General features: G+C 40.5%; 1 protein-coding gene across 1 annotated transcript in view; it reads left to right on the forward strand.

The window, feature by feature from the left end:
• Nucleotides 1–4,794, forward strand: part of tex11 (testis expressed 11) — a 169,743-nt gene extending 164,949 nt beyond the window's left edge. The window contains 1 exon segment of the mRNA XM_060831995.1: nt 4,639–4,794. Coding sequence (XP_060687978.1) covers nt 4,639–4,794 — 156 coding nt within the window.
• Nucleotides 4,795–16,946: the final 12,152 nt, after the last annotated feature.

Here is a 16,946-nt window from a genome sequence, read left to right on the forward strand (position 1 = left end):
TGCCATTTCCATACCCACTGACACTGTATCTGCTATCTGCATACATTTAGGGGCTGGGTGAAGTTGAAGAAAAATAAACTTTTAAATGTCTGTATTGCTGTCACGTATGCATACTTGCCAGTGAAAGAAAAATGTCATTAATGAGCCCCACTCAAAGCTTTTAAATCGTAAGTGTTCAATCTCTTAAAATAAACTTGCATTAAGACCCACATAAAAGCTGTCATTTGAATTGAACTCCAACACACAGTGGTATTTCTTGCTTTTGACATTCAGCCATTTATTCATTATGACATGAAGCTCCGCCATTCAACATAATCATCCAACTCAGTACTCGATTCCTGCTTACACCCCATACCGTTTGATCTTTTTAGCCCCAAGAACTATATTTAACACCTACTTGGAAACATTCAATATGTTGGCCTCAACTGCTTTCGTGTGGGCCTTAATGGTATATCCCATTTCCTTACATTGAGGTTTTGGTTCTGGGTTTCCTGCTCATCAGGAACATAGTGTTTACTTTGTCTCTCCTATTAGAATTGAATATTTTTTTATATTCATTTGTGAGACATGGGCATCACTGGCTGGTCAGCATTTATTGACTATCTCTAGTTGGCCTTGAAAAGGTGGCGGAGCTTCCTTCTTAAACCACAGTCCACATGCTGTTAGTTGACCTACAATGCCCTTACGGACGGAATTCCAGGATTTTGACCCTGTGACAGTGAAGAAATAGGGATTATGTTCTCAAGTCAGAATGATGGGCGGTTTATGAGGAACTTGCAGGTAATGGTGTTCCTATTTATCAACTGGCCTTGTAGTTCGAGATGGAAGTGGTCGTGGATTTGGAAAGCGCCGTCTGAGGATCTTTTAAGATATTCTGCATTGTATCTTGGAGATAGTACACGCTGCTGCTACAGAGTGTCAATTGTTGAGACATGGATGCAATGCCAATCAAGCAGGCTGCTTTGTCTGGATGGTGTCAATTTTCTTGAGTGTTAATGGAGCTGCAACCGTCCAGGCAACTGGGTAGTATTGTATCACAATCCCGACTTAATACAAGTTGGACAGTTTGTGGGGGATCAGGAGGTGAATTACTTGCTACAGAACTCCTATCTTATGACCTGCTCTTCTAGGCAAGTGTTTGTGACAAGTTTAGTTGAGTCAATAATAATCTCAAGGATGTTAATAGTAGAGGATTCAGTGATGATAACACCATTGAATGTCAAGAAGCAGTGATTAGATTGTCTTTTTTTGGAAACTGTCATTGTCTGGCATCTGTGTGGCACAGATGGTACTTGCTACTTGTTATCCTAGCCTGCATATTGTCACGTTTCGCTGCATTTGGACATGGGCTCCTTCAGTATCTGAGGATTCAGGAATGGAGCTGAAAGTCGTGCAATCATTGGCAAACATCCCCAGTTTTGCTCTTATGATGTGAGAATGTCATTGATGAAGCAGCTGAAGATTGTTGAGCTGAGGACACCTCCCTGACAAATTCCAGCAGAAATGTCCGAGAACTGAGATGATTAACTCATGAACCACAACCATCTTCTCAAATGCAAGGCATGTCTCCAACCAGTAGAGTGTCTGTCCCTGATACTCAATTATTCCAGCTTTGCAAGGTTCCTTGATTACTCGGTTGAATGTGGTCTTGATGTCAAGGCCTGACACTCTCACCTCACCTGTGGAATTCAGCTCTTTTGTCCGTGTTTGAACCAAGGCCAACATGAGTTCAGGAGCTGAGTAGTCCTGGCAGAACACAAACTAGGCATCACAGAGCAGGTTTCTGTGTTCACTACATTTTTCTAAACTTCTATGAATGCAGTCCAACCATCTTGTCCTGCTATCCCAGAAAATATTCTAGCAAACCTTAGTTACACCCCGTCCATTAATAAGGAGACCTAAACTGCATACAACTCTCGCACAGTACTATGTACAGTTGTAGCAAGGCAACCCTTCATATACACTTAAATCCCCTTGTCATTAAGGCCAGCATGCTATTTGCTTTCTGCACTGCCTGCAGGATACCCAGGTCTTGTTCTACCTCCACCTTTCCCAATCTGTGCCAGTCAGATAATAATCTGTCTTCCTGTTTTTGAGACCAAAGCAGATAACCTCTCATTAACCCACATTATTTTTCATCTGTCATGCATTGTCGCACTCACCTAACTGTCCAAATAACACAAAAGCATCTCTGAATCCTCCTCATAGTTCACCCTCCCACCTAGTTCTATTGAATGTGAACAAGGTATGGCAATGATTTTTCTCACCTGGTCAGATTGCCTGTGAAGTCAGAACATTCCAGCAGATGCTTTTATTTCAAAACGTTACTGACAGCTTTAAGTCTTCAGCTTTAAGTAACATTTTTCGAAGTTTAACGAATAAGGAATTTTAAAAACTTTTAGATCAGAGCACTTTGACAGATCTAACTTGCCCTTTGAGAGCATTTGTTGCTTCTTTTATCAATTTGTCAGTGCCAGAGAGAGTTCAGGCCCTTGAACCCAGCCAAAATGGCATAAACGCAACATTATATTCAAGTCACTCTGCTGAGTTTGGATTTCTTCATGTATAAAGATCATTCCCTAAATCCGTTCTCTTCCTGGCAAACATTAGATGTTTAGGAAATAGGTCAGGAATGCAACATCTGGGCCCTGCATTGCTATTTTCAAAGTTCTGCAAAGTCCTCCCAACATCTGGTTCATTGAGTCAGCAATCGAGTATGGGATTGGAACTATACTTGCATGCCTGATCTGGCACGGGTGAGTAGTTCCTTCTTGTTTCCCACAATTGAAGAGGTATCTTTAACTTTCATCATTTATTGTATCAAATTGTACACTCAATTTTCTGTACCACTTGTCTATCTTGATCATGAGATAACCATATCAGAATTGAGTACTCACAGAAAACGTGAATCAGAATGTGTGATGGCGTTAGTTCAGACAGCTATTTTCAGCTTCTGTTAAACAGCAGTTAGCTCTCCAAGATTGCTATGTTTCATTCAGCATTCCCATCATGATAATAGTTATAAAAACATTAATTCACAAAGCTTGTGACTTTAAAAGCAATTTTTCTGGATATATTTCACTTCTAAAACTGACCATAATTAAATATTCATCTAGCAAGATGTCAGTACCTTGATCAAAATTGAAAACTCTATTTTATTAAAATGTGTATATGTTTAAAATATTGGTCATGAGGATTATAAATTTAAGGAAGAAAAATGCATTTAATTAGTTATTCTCAAATGTAGCTGGCATAAAATGTTTCATGGCCTAGATTTCTGTTAGTATGTGAGTCATTCTGCTTTTTTTCCTTACTTTACAAATTCATACATTATCCCACTCAAAGATTTATTTTCAAGAAAACAGACTTACATACATGAAGCTACAAAGATAAGACCACTGACCAACTGATTAAAGCAAGAGTTATAAATCTCGTTTCATGGTAATAGTACTAGGGATGATAAATGGTTGACATAGCCTTGCATGGCACATCTTATTCAATATTCACATTTGCAGTTTTAGAAGTGAAGTAGCCACAGTAGTTAGGTGATCCACACAATTACCTATTGTGAAGAGCTGCAATGAAAAGTCAAACTGTTTCCTTGTAAACTGGGTTGGGGTGGAGAAGAAAGTATAATGGTAATCTGATTCTCTTTATTCTCCTCTGCCCAACCTTTCTGATGTAACACTTGAGAATTGATTGCAGGTGAGCGTTGGGAAGCCATTTTTGCAAAAGCAGTAGCAGGATCCTAATGCACTCAAACTGTGATGACAAGATTTCATGCAAAGGAAATGGCATTTGAAAAATTTGTCAATTATTTTGAGGTTTTTATGAGTAGGGTGGGTAAAAGGAAAAAGTGTATTTGGACTTCAAAAAGGCCTTCAATAATTAAGTACATCAAAGACTACTCGGGATAATAACTCATGCTGTTGGGGATAACCTATTCTTGTGAATAGGCTGACTGACTGGAAACAGATAGTTGGGATAATAAATGGATCATTTTTCGAGTTGATACTTTGTAATGAGGTGAATGCCACTTGAATTAATGCTGGTGCCTCAGTTATTTGTGATCTGTGTTATTGACATGAATGAAGAGACTGACTGTGCCACAGCTAAAATTGCTGTTAATACAACAATGGTTAGACAAGCAGGTTGTAAGGAGAATACAAACTATCTGCAAAGAGATTAAGTTAGGCACATAAGTGGGCAAACCTCTGGAAAGTAGTGTATCATATGCGAAGATGTTAGGTTGTTCTCCTATGCAGGAAGAAGAGAAACAAATCCTATTTAAATGGAGACAGACTGCAGAGTAGAGTACAAAGAGATAGTGTGTTCATGGCCATGAATCCCAAAAGATTTCATTTTCAAGTGCAGTCAGTAATTAGTTGGTCTTTGATTTAGGTTGGATAGCCTAGAATTGAAGGGATGCCATGCTACAACTGAATAGGGTATTAGTCATAGTGCACGTAGACACTGGGAACAGTTTTGGTCTTCTTACTTAGGGAAGGGCATACTTGCACTGGAAGCAGTTCCAAGAAAGTTTTCTTGACTGATTTCTGTGGTGTACAGATTGACTTTGACTTTGAGACAGTTTGAGTAGTTTGGGCCCTTACTCATCAGAGTTCAGAACAATGAAAGTTGGTCGTGCTGACCTCATTTGAACTTCTCAGGAGGCTTGACTGAGTAAATGCTAAAAGGATGTTTCCCTCATGGGAAAAATGTAGAATCTGTTTAAAAATTATGGATCTTCCATTTAAGACAAAGATGAAGAATTTGTTCTTTTCGAGTTGTTAGCCTGAGTTAGTCTGAGTTATCATTCAGAGAGATCAGTCAAAGGCTGGGCAATTGAATATCTTCAGGAGTGGGTTAGACAGATTTTTGATCTACAAAGTTCAAGGAGTATGAGGGGCAGGCAGGGAAGTGACATTAAGGCCATAATCAGATTAGCCATAATTTTCTTGAATGCTTAGAGCAGGCTTAAGCAGCCAGATATCCTGTTCATGCTCCTGTGATCTTACAGTCTTATGTAGCTTGGTTCTCATGTTGTCAGGCTTTGATTTCTATGTGCACATCTCTAAGGGGAAACAGTATCAAGGGAATTCCTTTACCCCAATCATAAGGACATTCTTGGCAATAAATTGTGATCTTGATCTTCAAAGTTTAATACTTCAAAGTTTGCATCTTGGGTCTGTGAGTAATAGGCTGAAGGTGTCAATTGTTTTATTCTTAAACTAATCGTTTCTTTGAATATTTAATGTTTGAACCTTGATTTTTTTTAGTAATCCATAGCTTGTGAAAAACTAAAGGAGCAGTAATTTTACCTAAATTCAGTGCTTAAGGGAATCTTGTGAAAAGATTCATCATCATTAACAAAAATACTGATTTCCATTGCTGGTTTTAGGGGGTGGTCTTGCACAATTGACTAAGATTTTGATAAATGGTTCTTCAACAACTGGTAACAGAATTAAAGGTGCAGGTTTAATGATGTTTGGGATTTCCTCACTACCTATCATGTACAATATGTTTGGCAAAATGTGGCTGCATCTTTATGTAATCTTGATCAATAAAAAAGATTAATATTTTAACCTGTGTTTTCCTTATACCGAAGTAAGATGCCATTGGAATTTGGTGAGCCACTCAATATTTCATTAAGATAATCAGATGAGACCACTGCGAATGGACCACTGCCTAATCCTCATTGACTGGTATTTGAGGTGGTTTCCATTACCTTTGTCTTTCAAGTAATAATACTTAGGTTTTAATTCTGACTCAACTTCTGAGTAGGCAGCTTAGTATAACTCTTTCAATTCAGGATCTGCTTGTTGCATTTCTGTTAAAGAAGATGGGCAAAACATGCTAGCCTAATTCTCTTTACATCATCCTTCTTGATTAAATTCTAAAAAATGGTATCTGAGAGCCAAATTACCAAGTCATCTGCCCATTTCATAGTGTCTGCTTCTTCTACTTCTTGTCTGTTTCTTTTGGCTTGAAATTTAACCCCAATACAATCTAGAAGCTATCCAGGGTGTTTCTCCTGAAACATTTCAGTTTCTTTTTCGTCCTAACCATTGGTGAGGACAATATTTTTGAAACTGCAAGGCCGCTGTCCAAGATGAAATCAATTCCTCCTTTAAGAACTTGCTTCATTACTCCACCTACAACTTCTCCATTTACCAAGTCCCTCTTAAATCCAACTCTATATAATGGAATAGTTTGTAGCTTTCATATTTACTTCCAATTAACATTTTCAATTCATTAGCCCGTCTGGAAGACAAATAGTAAAATCAGCCAGCTTCATTGATTAACTTGATCCAGTGTCCTTCAATATCTTTACATGTTTACCTCCTTGATTTTAAGCATACAGAAATACCTCTGCTTTTGAGATGATGTACTTAGAACCTCCAGTGATCTGATTCTCTGCCAATATTTGAAGAAATTTCATGACTGACAGGAATCATATCTCACTTCCTAATATAGTTTTTTTAAAAAAATGTTATCTTTGTACTGCTGCTACAGTTTTGATGTCCCTTTTCATTCCCATTGCTCCTTTTTCTGGGGATTCCTTAGTCCAGTCCAGCATCAGTGTCTCATTTAAAGTCCAGTAATTGGGTTGGATTTCTCCTTTATTTATTAGGCATTGTTACGTTTGTTTACTAAATTCAGTTCCTCTAACATTTACACATTTGCTATTCCTCCAATTTCCTTGTGGATTTCCATATGACCATCTCCCCCACCTGTAATTATCTCTGACAGATGTCATAGGTATCTGCCAGACTGCTTCTCTGACCTTTGATACTTGACAGTCATCTAAATATTTGCATAAGTTTGCAGGAATGCTCTGTCTGAATTCTTCCATAATTTCTCTGGTGCAAGTTCATAGCAGTGATTATTACTCATTTGATGCTTCACACTCTGCGGGTTATTCTTTTGACAGAGTAAAATACACAGTCATAGCTGTACCTGTCAAATATTTCTATAATATTAAGGTTCAAATTTCTGTTGGCCACTTTATCTATCCAGTTACCTTCTCAAATGAGGTGAAATATTTTCAATTCAGTAAATCTAAGCACGAGGCATAGATTCTTCCTTAAATCAAATTACCCGCTGGAATCCAAAGCATCCTCAAGCTGCTACTACTACTTTCCTCTTTTACTTTAAGCTTTTCGATGGTCAGGTCATTTTTGTCAGCCTACCCTTTTTGGAATGCGAGCTTTTAATTTTATCCTCCATTAATCTCTGATTTCTGTCTCTTCATTTTACATTTTCCATATTCCTCTTTTTGTTTTTTTTTCCCGAATATCAGTCTTTTCATTTATAACTATCCCAGCAAATTCTAGTTGTGATGACTCAGTTTCAGATTTCTATTCTTCTAATTCCAAATGCTGAATAATCATTCTATGCATCTTTTCCTCATGAGATCCTACTTTTAATTCTATCTTAAATGTTTCTGATAACTTTCTCAGTTTAACTATTGGCAAAGATTTCAAATTGGTAAAAACAAGGGCTGCAAATGACCACCCCCATTCATCTATTGTACTCTATGCTACTTTCTTCCCACTCCCACCCCCACCCCCCTCTCATTCATCTCTCCATTCTGCAGGCACCCTGCCTCTATTCCTGATGAAGGGCTTTTGCCCAAAACCTTGATTTCCCTGTTCCTTGGATGCTGCCTGACCTGCTGTGCTTTTCCAGCACCTCTCTAATCTAGACAAAGATTTCAAATTATCCACTGTTGTATCTTCTATTTCCAGAAAACTCTTAGCAGCATGAAAAATCATCTTCAAAATCTGTGCAATAAATGTCACTCACAGCATAGCAATTTTATGTCCAGTCAATGTATCCATTTCTTTAAAGGAGACACAAAGCCATTTTAAATTCAGTGAACTCAGATTCTATCAAGTCCTTCCACTTATTACTCCAGTTGCTATAATTATCTGATAAATCAGATCCTGGAATGATATCTGACTTGATAAATATATTTTATCTTTATTTAACATGGCAGTTTTTCAATGAAATGTAATTACACAAGATGTAGAGGTGCCGATGTTGGACTGGGGGTGGACAAGGTTTAAAAATCTCTCAACACCAGGTTATAGTCCAACAGTACACAAATAATTACACAAATCTGTAGACTTGGTTTTGACAAATAATCAGAAGTTTGCAACTTGTGTGCGGCTTTTTTTTCAGATAAAATCACACCAAAATTCACACCAAAATAAAATCACTCTACTACTTAGCAGCATCCTAGAGAAATGACTTCCCTATCAAATCTATAGGTTTGATTTAATTACTACTTTTCAGTTCTAACTAAAAGATACATTTTATATTGAAACAATTTAAGCTGGATGTTTGAGTTTTTCCTACAATGCTGAAAAATGTGTTGCTGGTAAAGTGCAGCAGGTCAGGCAGCATCCAAGGAGCAGGAGAATCGACGTTTCGGGCATAAGCCCTTCCTTCAGCTCTGATCTGCAGTCCTCACTTTCTCCTTTTTCCTACAATGGCTTAGTGTAGCAGTCTCTCAACCTGGCATGATGGTCTTTCGGTGGTACGTGGTTGTCTCTTGGCCCAGCATGAACTTCCAGTCTCGAGGTAATTCCTCAAAGTGTGGTCCCACTGTGGCTAAGCACTTAAGGAACTCTAACATTTGAATTTTCAACTTTATTTCTTTATTTTCTACTTAAAACTAAGAAAGTCTGCAATGTGTAACTTTTAACCTTATTTTGTAATTTTTACTTTATCCAATAAATTACTGCAATACCTTGTTTCTTCTTTCTTCCTAGTTCTTACGATTCTGTACATAGGTACTTGTACCTTGTGTGGTGATATTATATACTTGTTACTGTACTCCTGTATGCATGACAATCAAATCAAATCAAATTTTTAGCTTGGTCTGCTGGTGTTCCCTCCTGTTGCATTAGTTGAAGAAGTGACCAGCTTCCCCTCCACTGCCCTGTGTCCCAAGACTCCAGGTGCCTGCCCATGGAGTAGGTTACGAGCTTTCCTTTCCTTTGGACCAAGACCTGACTGAAGAGGTTCAAACGCCCACAGTGTAAAAAAAATGTTCTTAGCTTGCAGCATCTGAAGTGATGTGCTGCTGTGTTTTAAATACTGCACCAGAGACAAGCACTTCTGCTTCTAGTGCAATTAGAATTCCCAAAGTCTGATTGCATAAATGACAAGGTAAAGAGCAGAAGATTATATGGGAAAAGTTGCTCATGCCTTGAATCTTATTTTATTTATTAAGTAATTAAATCAAACCTATAGATTTGATAGGGAAGTCATTTCTCTAGGATGCTGCTAAGTAGTAGATTGATTTTATTTTGGTGTGAATTTTGAAGGCATTTCAACTGAGATTGGAGAAGTTCTACACATGGCCCAAATATTAAATCAGGATGATGCAGTCAGTGTAGAACTCTGATTTGCATAGTGTAAAAAGCTTCTTGACTGAACAAAACAGATGAGAGCTTGTGTTGACATGGTAAAGGTCATCAAATGGTCTGCTGGATCAGATTAGAAATTAGTTGGCAAGAGCTATGCTGTTTTTTTTTATTATATCTTCAAAATTGGAAATTTTGTTCTGAAACAATTAAACTTCTGTTTTCTTGTTAATTCATATGATGTAGGTATCATTGACTTGGCAAATATTTGCTGACTATTCCTAATTACCCCAGTGAATATAGTAGTGAGCAGTCTTCTTGTACCACTGAAGTCCTTAGTGCTTGTTAGGAAGGGTGTTCCTGAATTTTGGCCTTGCAGCAGTGAAGGACTGATAATATAATTCCAAACCTAGAAGTGCGTGACTTGAAAGAGAACTTGAAGGTGGTAGTGTTCCCATTTATCTGCTGCCCTCTGTTTCCAGGAGCTGTATGTCATGGATTTGAACAGTGCTGTTGAAGATACCTCGGTGAGTTACTTGGAGACAGTACAGACTGCAGATGCTGGAAGTCAGTAGATGTGAAGCTGGAAAAGCACAATAGATTAGACAGCATCCTAGGAGCAGGAAAGTCAGCATTTCAAGTTGAGAAACCCTTCAGAACAGGGGAGTTGGGGTGGGGGGACCCATAAGTAAATGGAGGAGAGGTGGAGGTGGGCTGGGAGTGAAGGGTAGGTGTGATGGTGATAGCTGGATGCATGTGAAGGGGGTTGTAGTGATTGATCAGTGGGAAGAGCAGAGTGGATAGGTGAGTAGAAAGATGGAAAGGTTAGGTCAGTTCAGGGAGGCGAGGAATAGGACTGGACATGGGTTAAGGCTGGGGTTGGATGGATTTGGAAGCTGGTGAAACCAATATTGAGGCCCTTGGACTATAAGCTTCCCCGATGAAATATCAGGTGTTGTTCCTCCAGTTTACATTTGGCCTCACTTTGGCAATAAAGCAGACCAAGGATGAACATGTCGCCACGGGAGTGGGAAGGGGAATTTAAATGGATGGCAACCAGAAGGCCGGGTTGGTTGATGCATATAGAGTGCCGATGCTCTGCGAACCAGTCCCTGAGGCTGCATTTGGTCTCCCTGATATAGAAGAGACCACATCAGGAGCAATGAATACAATGCATCAGATGGGATGAAGCGCAGGTGAATCTCTGCCAGATCTGGAAGGATTGTTTGCAGCCTTCAAAGGAAGTGAGAGGGGAGGTAAAGTGGCATGTGTTGCACCCCTTGTACTTGCAGGGAGTGGTACCAGATGTGTTGGAGAGGTTGGTGAGGGGTGTAGAGGTGACAAAGTTGCGCAATGAACAGTCCTGCGGAAAATGTATGGGGTGGGGAAGGAAGTACCTTTTTGGTGATGGGATCTGATTGTAGGTGGCAGAAATGTAGGAGCATGATGGATTGGATTCGGAGGTTCCCTTAGTAGGACTCAATCTGTGTTGTTGAGGGGAGGGGCTTTGGGAGCAGAAATGCAGGAAGTGGAGGAGATGCAGTTGAGTATCCTTAATTAGCGAGGAGGGCCCTAAAGTAGCAAGATATCTGGGATGACCTGGAGTAGAACATCTTATCCTGGGAGTGGAGGCAGAGGAATTGAGAGCATGAGATCGCATTTTTGCAGGAGGGTGGTGAGCAGAGGTGTAGGCGAGGTAGTTGTACAAGTCAGTGGGTTTGAAACGGATGTCAGTGGTTAGTCGGTTTCTGGAGATGTAGATAGAGAGGTCCAGGAAGGGGAGGGTGGTGTTGGAAATGATCCAGGTTAATTTGAGAGCAAAGTTAAAGGTGTTAGCGAAGTTGATGAACTGTTTGAGCACCTTGCGGAGGCAAGAGGCAGCACCAATGCAGCCATCAATGTAGTGGAGAAAGAGGTGAAGGATGGTTTCGGTGTAGTTGTGGAAGAGGGACTGTTCCACAAATCCTACAAAGAGGCAGATATAGCTCAGGCCAGTGTGGGTGTCCATGGCCATCCATTTGATTTGTAGGAAGTGGGAGGAATAAAAGAAACAATTGTTGAGGGTGAGGACCAGTTCTTACCGTGCAAATGAGTGTGTCAGTGGAGGGGAACTAGTTGCACCTCCGGGAGGGGAAGAGAAGGAGAGCTGTTAGACCCTCCATGTGAGGGATATAGGTGTGAATGGGCCTGTAAGTCCATGGTGAAGATGAGGTGTTGGGGGCCAGGGAATTGAAAGTTTTGGAAAAGATGAGTTACTGTAGTGCACTTTATATATGTTGTAAAGTGCTACCATTGAGCGTTGGTGGTGAAGTGATTGAATATTAAAGATGATCAATTCAAAAACAGCCAACCAGACTGCTTTGCTCTAAATCACGTTGAGCTTTTGTTCTTGCTCTGTGCATGTCCTCCTATGCTGGAAAATGACCTGGAGAGATACCCGAGTTGAACAAGCAAATGGTGGAGGAATTGGATAATTAGTTTGCGTCTGTCTTCACGGTGGAAGATGCGAGTAATTTCCCAAAAATTCAAGAGAGTGAGGAGTCGGAGCTGAGTAAGATGGCCAGAACAAGGAGAAATGCACAATGACGTGGAAGTGGATAAATCACCTGGACCAGGTGGACTGCACCCCAGAGTTCTAAGGGAAATAGCTGAAGAGATGGTGGAGGCATTAGTAGTGATCTTTCAAGAATCACAAGAATCAGTGAGGGTCCCACAGGACTGCAAAATCACTAACGTGACATCCCTGTTTAAAAAGAGAGTAAACCTTACTTCGGTCGTGGGTAAAATCCTGGAATCCATTGTGAAGGATGAGATTTCTGAATACTTGGAAGTGTATGATAAAGTACGGCAAAGTCAGCATGGTTTCATCAAGGGGAGGTCATACCTGATAAATCTGCTAGAATTCTTGGAGGAAGTAATGAGAATGTTAGACCAAGGAGAGCTAATGGATATCATCTACCTGGACTTCAAGAAGGCCTTTGAGAAGGTGCCACACGTTACTGAATAAGATAAGGGCGCATGGTGTTAGATGAAAGGTGCTAGCATGGATAAACGCTTGGCTGTCTGGCAGAAAGCAGAGAGTGAGGACAAAAGGGTCCTTCTCAGGATGGCAGCCAGTGACAAGTAGTGTTTCGTAAGGCTCAGTGTTGGGATCATAACTTTTCACTTTATACATCAATGATCTAGTTGAAGGAACTGAGGAAATTCTGGCTAAGTTTGCAGACAATATAAAGATAGGTAGACAAACCGGTGGCACTGAGAAGGCTCAGAGGCTGCACAAGGATTTGGACAGGTGAGGAGAGTGGGCAAAGGAGTGGCAAATGGAGTACAACCCAAAAAAGTGTGTGGTCATGCACTTTGTTAGGAAGAATAGAGGCATGGACTATTTTCTAAATGGGGAGAAAATTCAGAAGTCTGAAGCGCAAAGAGACTTGGGAGTTCTAGTCCAACATTCTTTCAAGGTAAACTTGCAGGTTTTTTTTTAGATTAGATTACTTACAGTGTGGAAACAGGCCCTTCGGCCCAACAAGTCCACACCGACCCGCTGAAGCGCAACCCACCCATACCCCAACATATACCCCTTACCTAACACTATGGGCAATTTCGCATGGCCAATTCACCTGACCCGCACATCTTTGGACTGTGGGAGGAAACCGGAGCACCCGGAGGAAACCCACACAGACACGGGGAGAACGTGCAAACTCCACACAGTCAGTCGCCTGAGGCGGGAATTGAACCAGGTCCCTGGTTCTATCAGTAGTTAAGAAGGCAAATGCAATGATGGCATTTAGTTGAGAAAACTTAAATATAAAGGCAGGGCTGTACCTCTGAGGCCTTATAAGGCTCTGGTCAGACCACATTTGGAGTATTGTGCGCAGTTTTGGGCCTCGTATCTCAGGAAGGCCCTGGAGTGTGTTCAAAGGAGGTTCATGAGAATGGACCCAGGAATGAAAAGCTTAACGTATGAGGAACATTTGACGACTCTCGGTCTGTATTGGAGTTTAGAAGAATGAAGTGGGCCGAAGGGTCTGTTTCTGTGGTATGGACTGTTGTTCCATTTTCGCAAAATCTGCTTAGAATTTGTAGGGTTCTGGTTTGCATTCAGTAATTTGCTGATTTTAGGTGGTTCTTATCACCTCCACATCCCAGGTTCTAAACACTGGACTCATTTAGGAATGTGAAATGAAGAAAGCAGTAGACAGGTGTTTCAGGGCAAAAGAAACTCTGCATTTATTTAAATACAAACAGAAAAGTATAATACAATAAAATTAATGCCAGAAATTATATAGAGGGCAGTAATTAGATACACTATTAAATTAAACACAGATTAAACACTATTAGAACCTGAACAGCAGGTTTAATCACAAACTTTAATCAGGCTTCCTATCCTTGGGTTCCCTGCACTGTTACCACCTGCTTTCCTTCCCCTGCCACTCGGTTGGAAACTTTGGGGTCACGGGAGTTTAAGCTCACCACTGGGAAAATCGTGGTTTTTACGTATAGCTGGCTGTTCTCCCTTGCTGTACCTGGTACCTCGATGAAGACTTTGGGCTGTTTGGCCTTTAGCCTGGGTTGAGTGTACTGATGCGGTAGCTTGAGTATTGGAATTATCGGGCGAGTGCTTGGTTTTCCTTACTTTCTGGTGGACCAGTTTTCACCTCCGGATGTGTCGGTGGTTTATGAAGGTGTTGGTCGTGGTTGGTTGCCATTGGTCCCTGGCGTGAAACACACCTGTGTCAGTAGTTTTCCAAATTGCTGTCAGGATCCCCTTTCTGGATATAATGCTTGGAAATAACTGTTGGATTTCTTCTGGGGAATAGCTGTGGGGCTCGCTGAATAGCTCCTTCAGATGAGATTGAGACCTGCAGTTATACTGATTGTGGACCTGTTATCTTTGTGCCAAATCTGTGCTTGCCATTGTGTTTTGGTGTTCCTTTTGAGGTCAGTTGGCTTCCTGATAGTTCAGAGCATTTGTAAATGTATTTTGATTGAAGTTGAATATCAGATATATCTGTGAATGGATTTTGATTGAAGTTGAATGTTCTGTTTCTATGTAGGCCCCATATTGTCTCTGCTCGCTTGCCTGAGGTGTAAAAGTTAATTTTGCTTGGGTTTGGTTGATTGTTCTCTGAGAATAGAGGTGTAAATTGGAACAATAACCCCAGACTGGAATAATTCTGGTTTTGTTGTGGGTTTGCAACCTCAGTCGAGGATTTTGTCCAGTATTTTAAATGTTATTAAATTCCAGGGTCTTAGCCAGTATTTGAGATGATGAGGATTTTTGCTCAATTGTACAAATTTAATATTTATCCTGCTTTAGCCTGTACAGGAGCTAAAGGTCTGTGCAATAAATGAAAAGGCCTCTGATTTATTCCTCAGGCAGTTGTGCCAGCATTGGCTGAACAATGATCAGAATGTGCCATTCATTTTATCCATTAAATAACAAAGCATTTTCCGAAAAGGATGAAAAACAAAGGAGGTTCATTGTGTTTATTTGTTCCTTTAAGGATTGCATAATCTAAAATAGCAACTGAAAGCTTGCCATCAAAAGACCTGCCAAATCCAAGTCTCTAAATTCTTTGGGCTTTTTGGTGTATTCCTCAGGTAATTTAAAAATAGTAATCCCAAAAGCAAGTTACAAATTATGTGTTAAATCCTCTGAGCAGCAACAGTGCTGTGCACATGAATGTTGTTCCAGTTGATCCTGCCACACATTTCTCCTGAGACCCCCTGATCATGTTGTGGAAGTAATGCATCATCCCTACCAGGGAACTACATAAAAACAGACAATCGTCAGTGTGAAGAGAATATGCCCCCATTTCATGAAAATATTCAAGTATCATAAGCAAATCTTTTGAGTGTAGGTCGGTGTTATGGGTTGGTCAGGTTTGGATGTGGGAGCAGTCGAGTTAAGTTGAGCAAGATAATCAGAACTTCCTAGGTCTGATAAAAGGTTGTCACATTCGGTTGGGTCACGAGTTATCAAATCTAGACCAAGTTGGGGATGATGGTTGGATTGTGGGAGTTGTTTTAAAGTAATTGGGTTGGATGGATGGGGATTATTAGTTCAGGTGGGGATAGCTGGGTGCTCAGGGCTTTGGTTCGTCAAGTTGGGAGATTGGTTGAAGGGTTTTGTGAGATGGTCAGCCGTGTAATGGAATTGGGTTGGGTGACGAATCAGATGCTTCGTGGGTATAGTTTGGTCTTAGGTAGTATTCGAGTCGAGTTGGGGGGACAGACAGGAACTAATTGGGTTAGATTGATAGGTGGTGATTGAGGAAATACATGTAGTTTTAATTTTTCTAACATTTATTGGGGCAGTGTCAGTGTCATTTCTAGAATCATAGAGTTATACAGCATGGAAACAGACCCTTTGGTCCAACTGATCGTGCTGATCAGATACCTTAGACTAATCTAGTCCCATATTGAAGCATTTGGCCCATAATTCTCAATCTTCCTGTTATGATGCCTTTTAAATGTCGCAACTGTACCTGTCTCTACCACTTCCTCTGGCAGCTCGTTCCGTACATGCATCACCTTCTACGTGAAAATGTTGCCCCTCAGGTTCCTTTTAAATCTGTCTCCTCTCACCTTAAGTCTATGCTGTCTAGTTTTGGACACTCCTACCCTGAGAAAAAGACCTCGGTTATTCCCTCTATCCATGCCCATCGCAATTTTATAAACCTCTATATGGGGTCACCCTTCAGCCTCTGACGCTCCAGGGAAAATAGCCTCAGCCTCTTCCTATAGCTGAAATCCTCCAATCCTGGCAACATTCTTATTAAACTTAAAAGGGTTCAAAAATGATTAACATCATCTTTCCTATCACAGGGAGACCAGAATTGAACATAGTATTCTAAAATTGGCTACACCAATGTCCTGTAAAGCCACAACATGACTTCCCAACTCCTATAGTCAGTGCACTGACCAATGAAGGCAAGCATGCCAAACAGCTTCTTCACCACCCCGTCTCCCTGTCACTCCACTTTCAAAGAACTATGCACCTGCACCCCAAGGTCTCTTTGCTCAGCAACACTCTCCAGGGCCCTACTGTTGACTGTCTAAGTCCTGCCATGATTTGCCATACCAAAATGCAGCATCTCACCTTTATTTAATCTGCCACTCCTAGGCCCATCTGATCAAGGTCCAAACGTACTCTTGAGGTAACCTTCTCCATTGTCTACTCCATCACCAATATTGGTGTCAGCTGCAAACTTACTGTATTTCATCCAAATCATTTTTATAAATGGTGAAAAACACATCTGTTCCAAATCTCTACTGTAGCTCTAAACTGAATAAATTTCTGCGTGCATCCAGAGATCAGGCTCCTGACATGCAACTTCCACCATTTATCAGTTGCTGGTTATCTGGAAACTGGAAGATTTGAGCCCATTTCAACAGTGATGAATTCAAAACTCTTGTGATATTCCCCATACGATCTACCTTTTCACTCCTCATGACACTCCTTGCTTCCCTATTTTAAGAGGACAAAGTTTTATTGATGTTGACTGCTTATTACATTTTGGCATTTGATACTCTGGTTCATTCCAAAATAGTGTTTTCTAATCC

The sequence above is a fragment of the Hemiscyllium ocellatum genome, chromosome 11 (assembly GCF_020745735.1).
Source record: "Hemiscyllium ocellatum isolate sHemOce1 chromosome 11, sHemOce1.pat.X.cur, whole genome shotgun sequence".
Lineage (NCBI taxonomy): Eukaryota > Metazoa > Chordata > Chondrichthyes > Orectolobiformes > Hemiscylliidae > Hemiscyllium > Hemiscyllium ocellatum.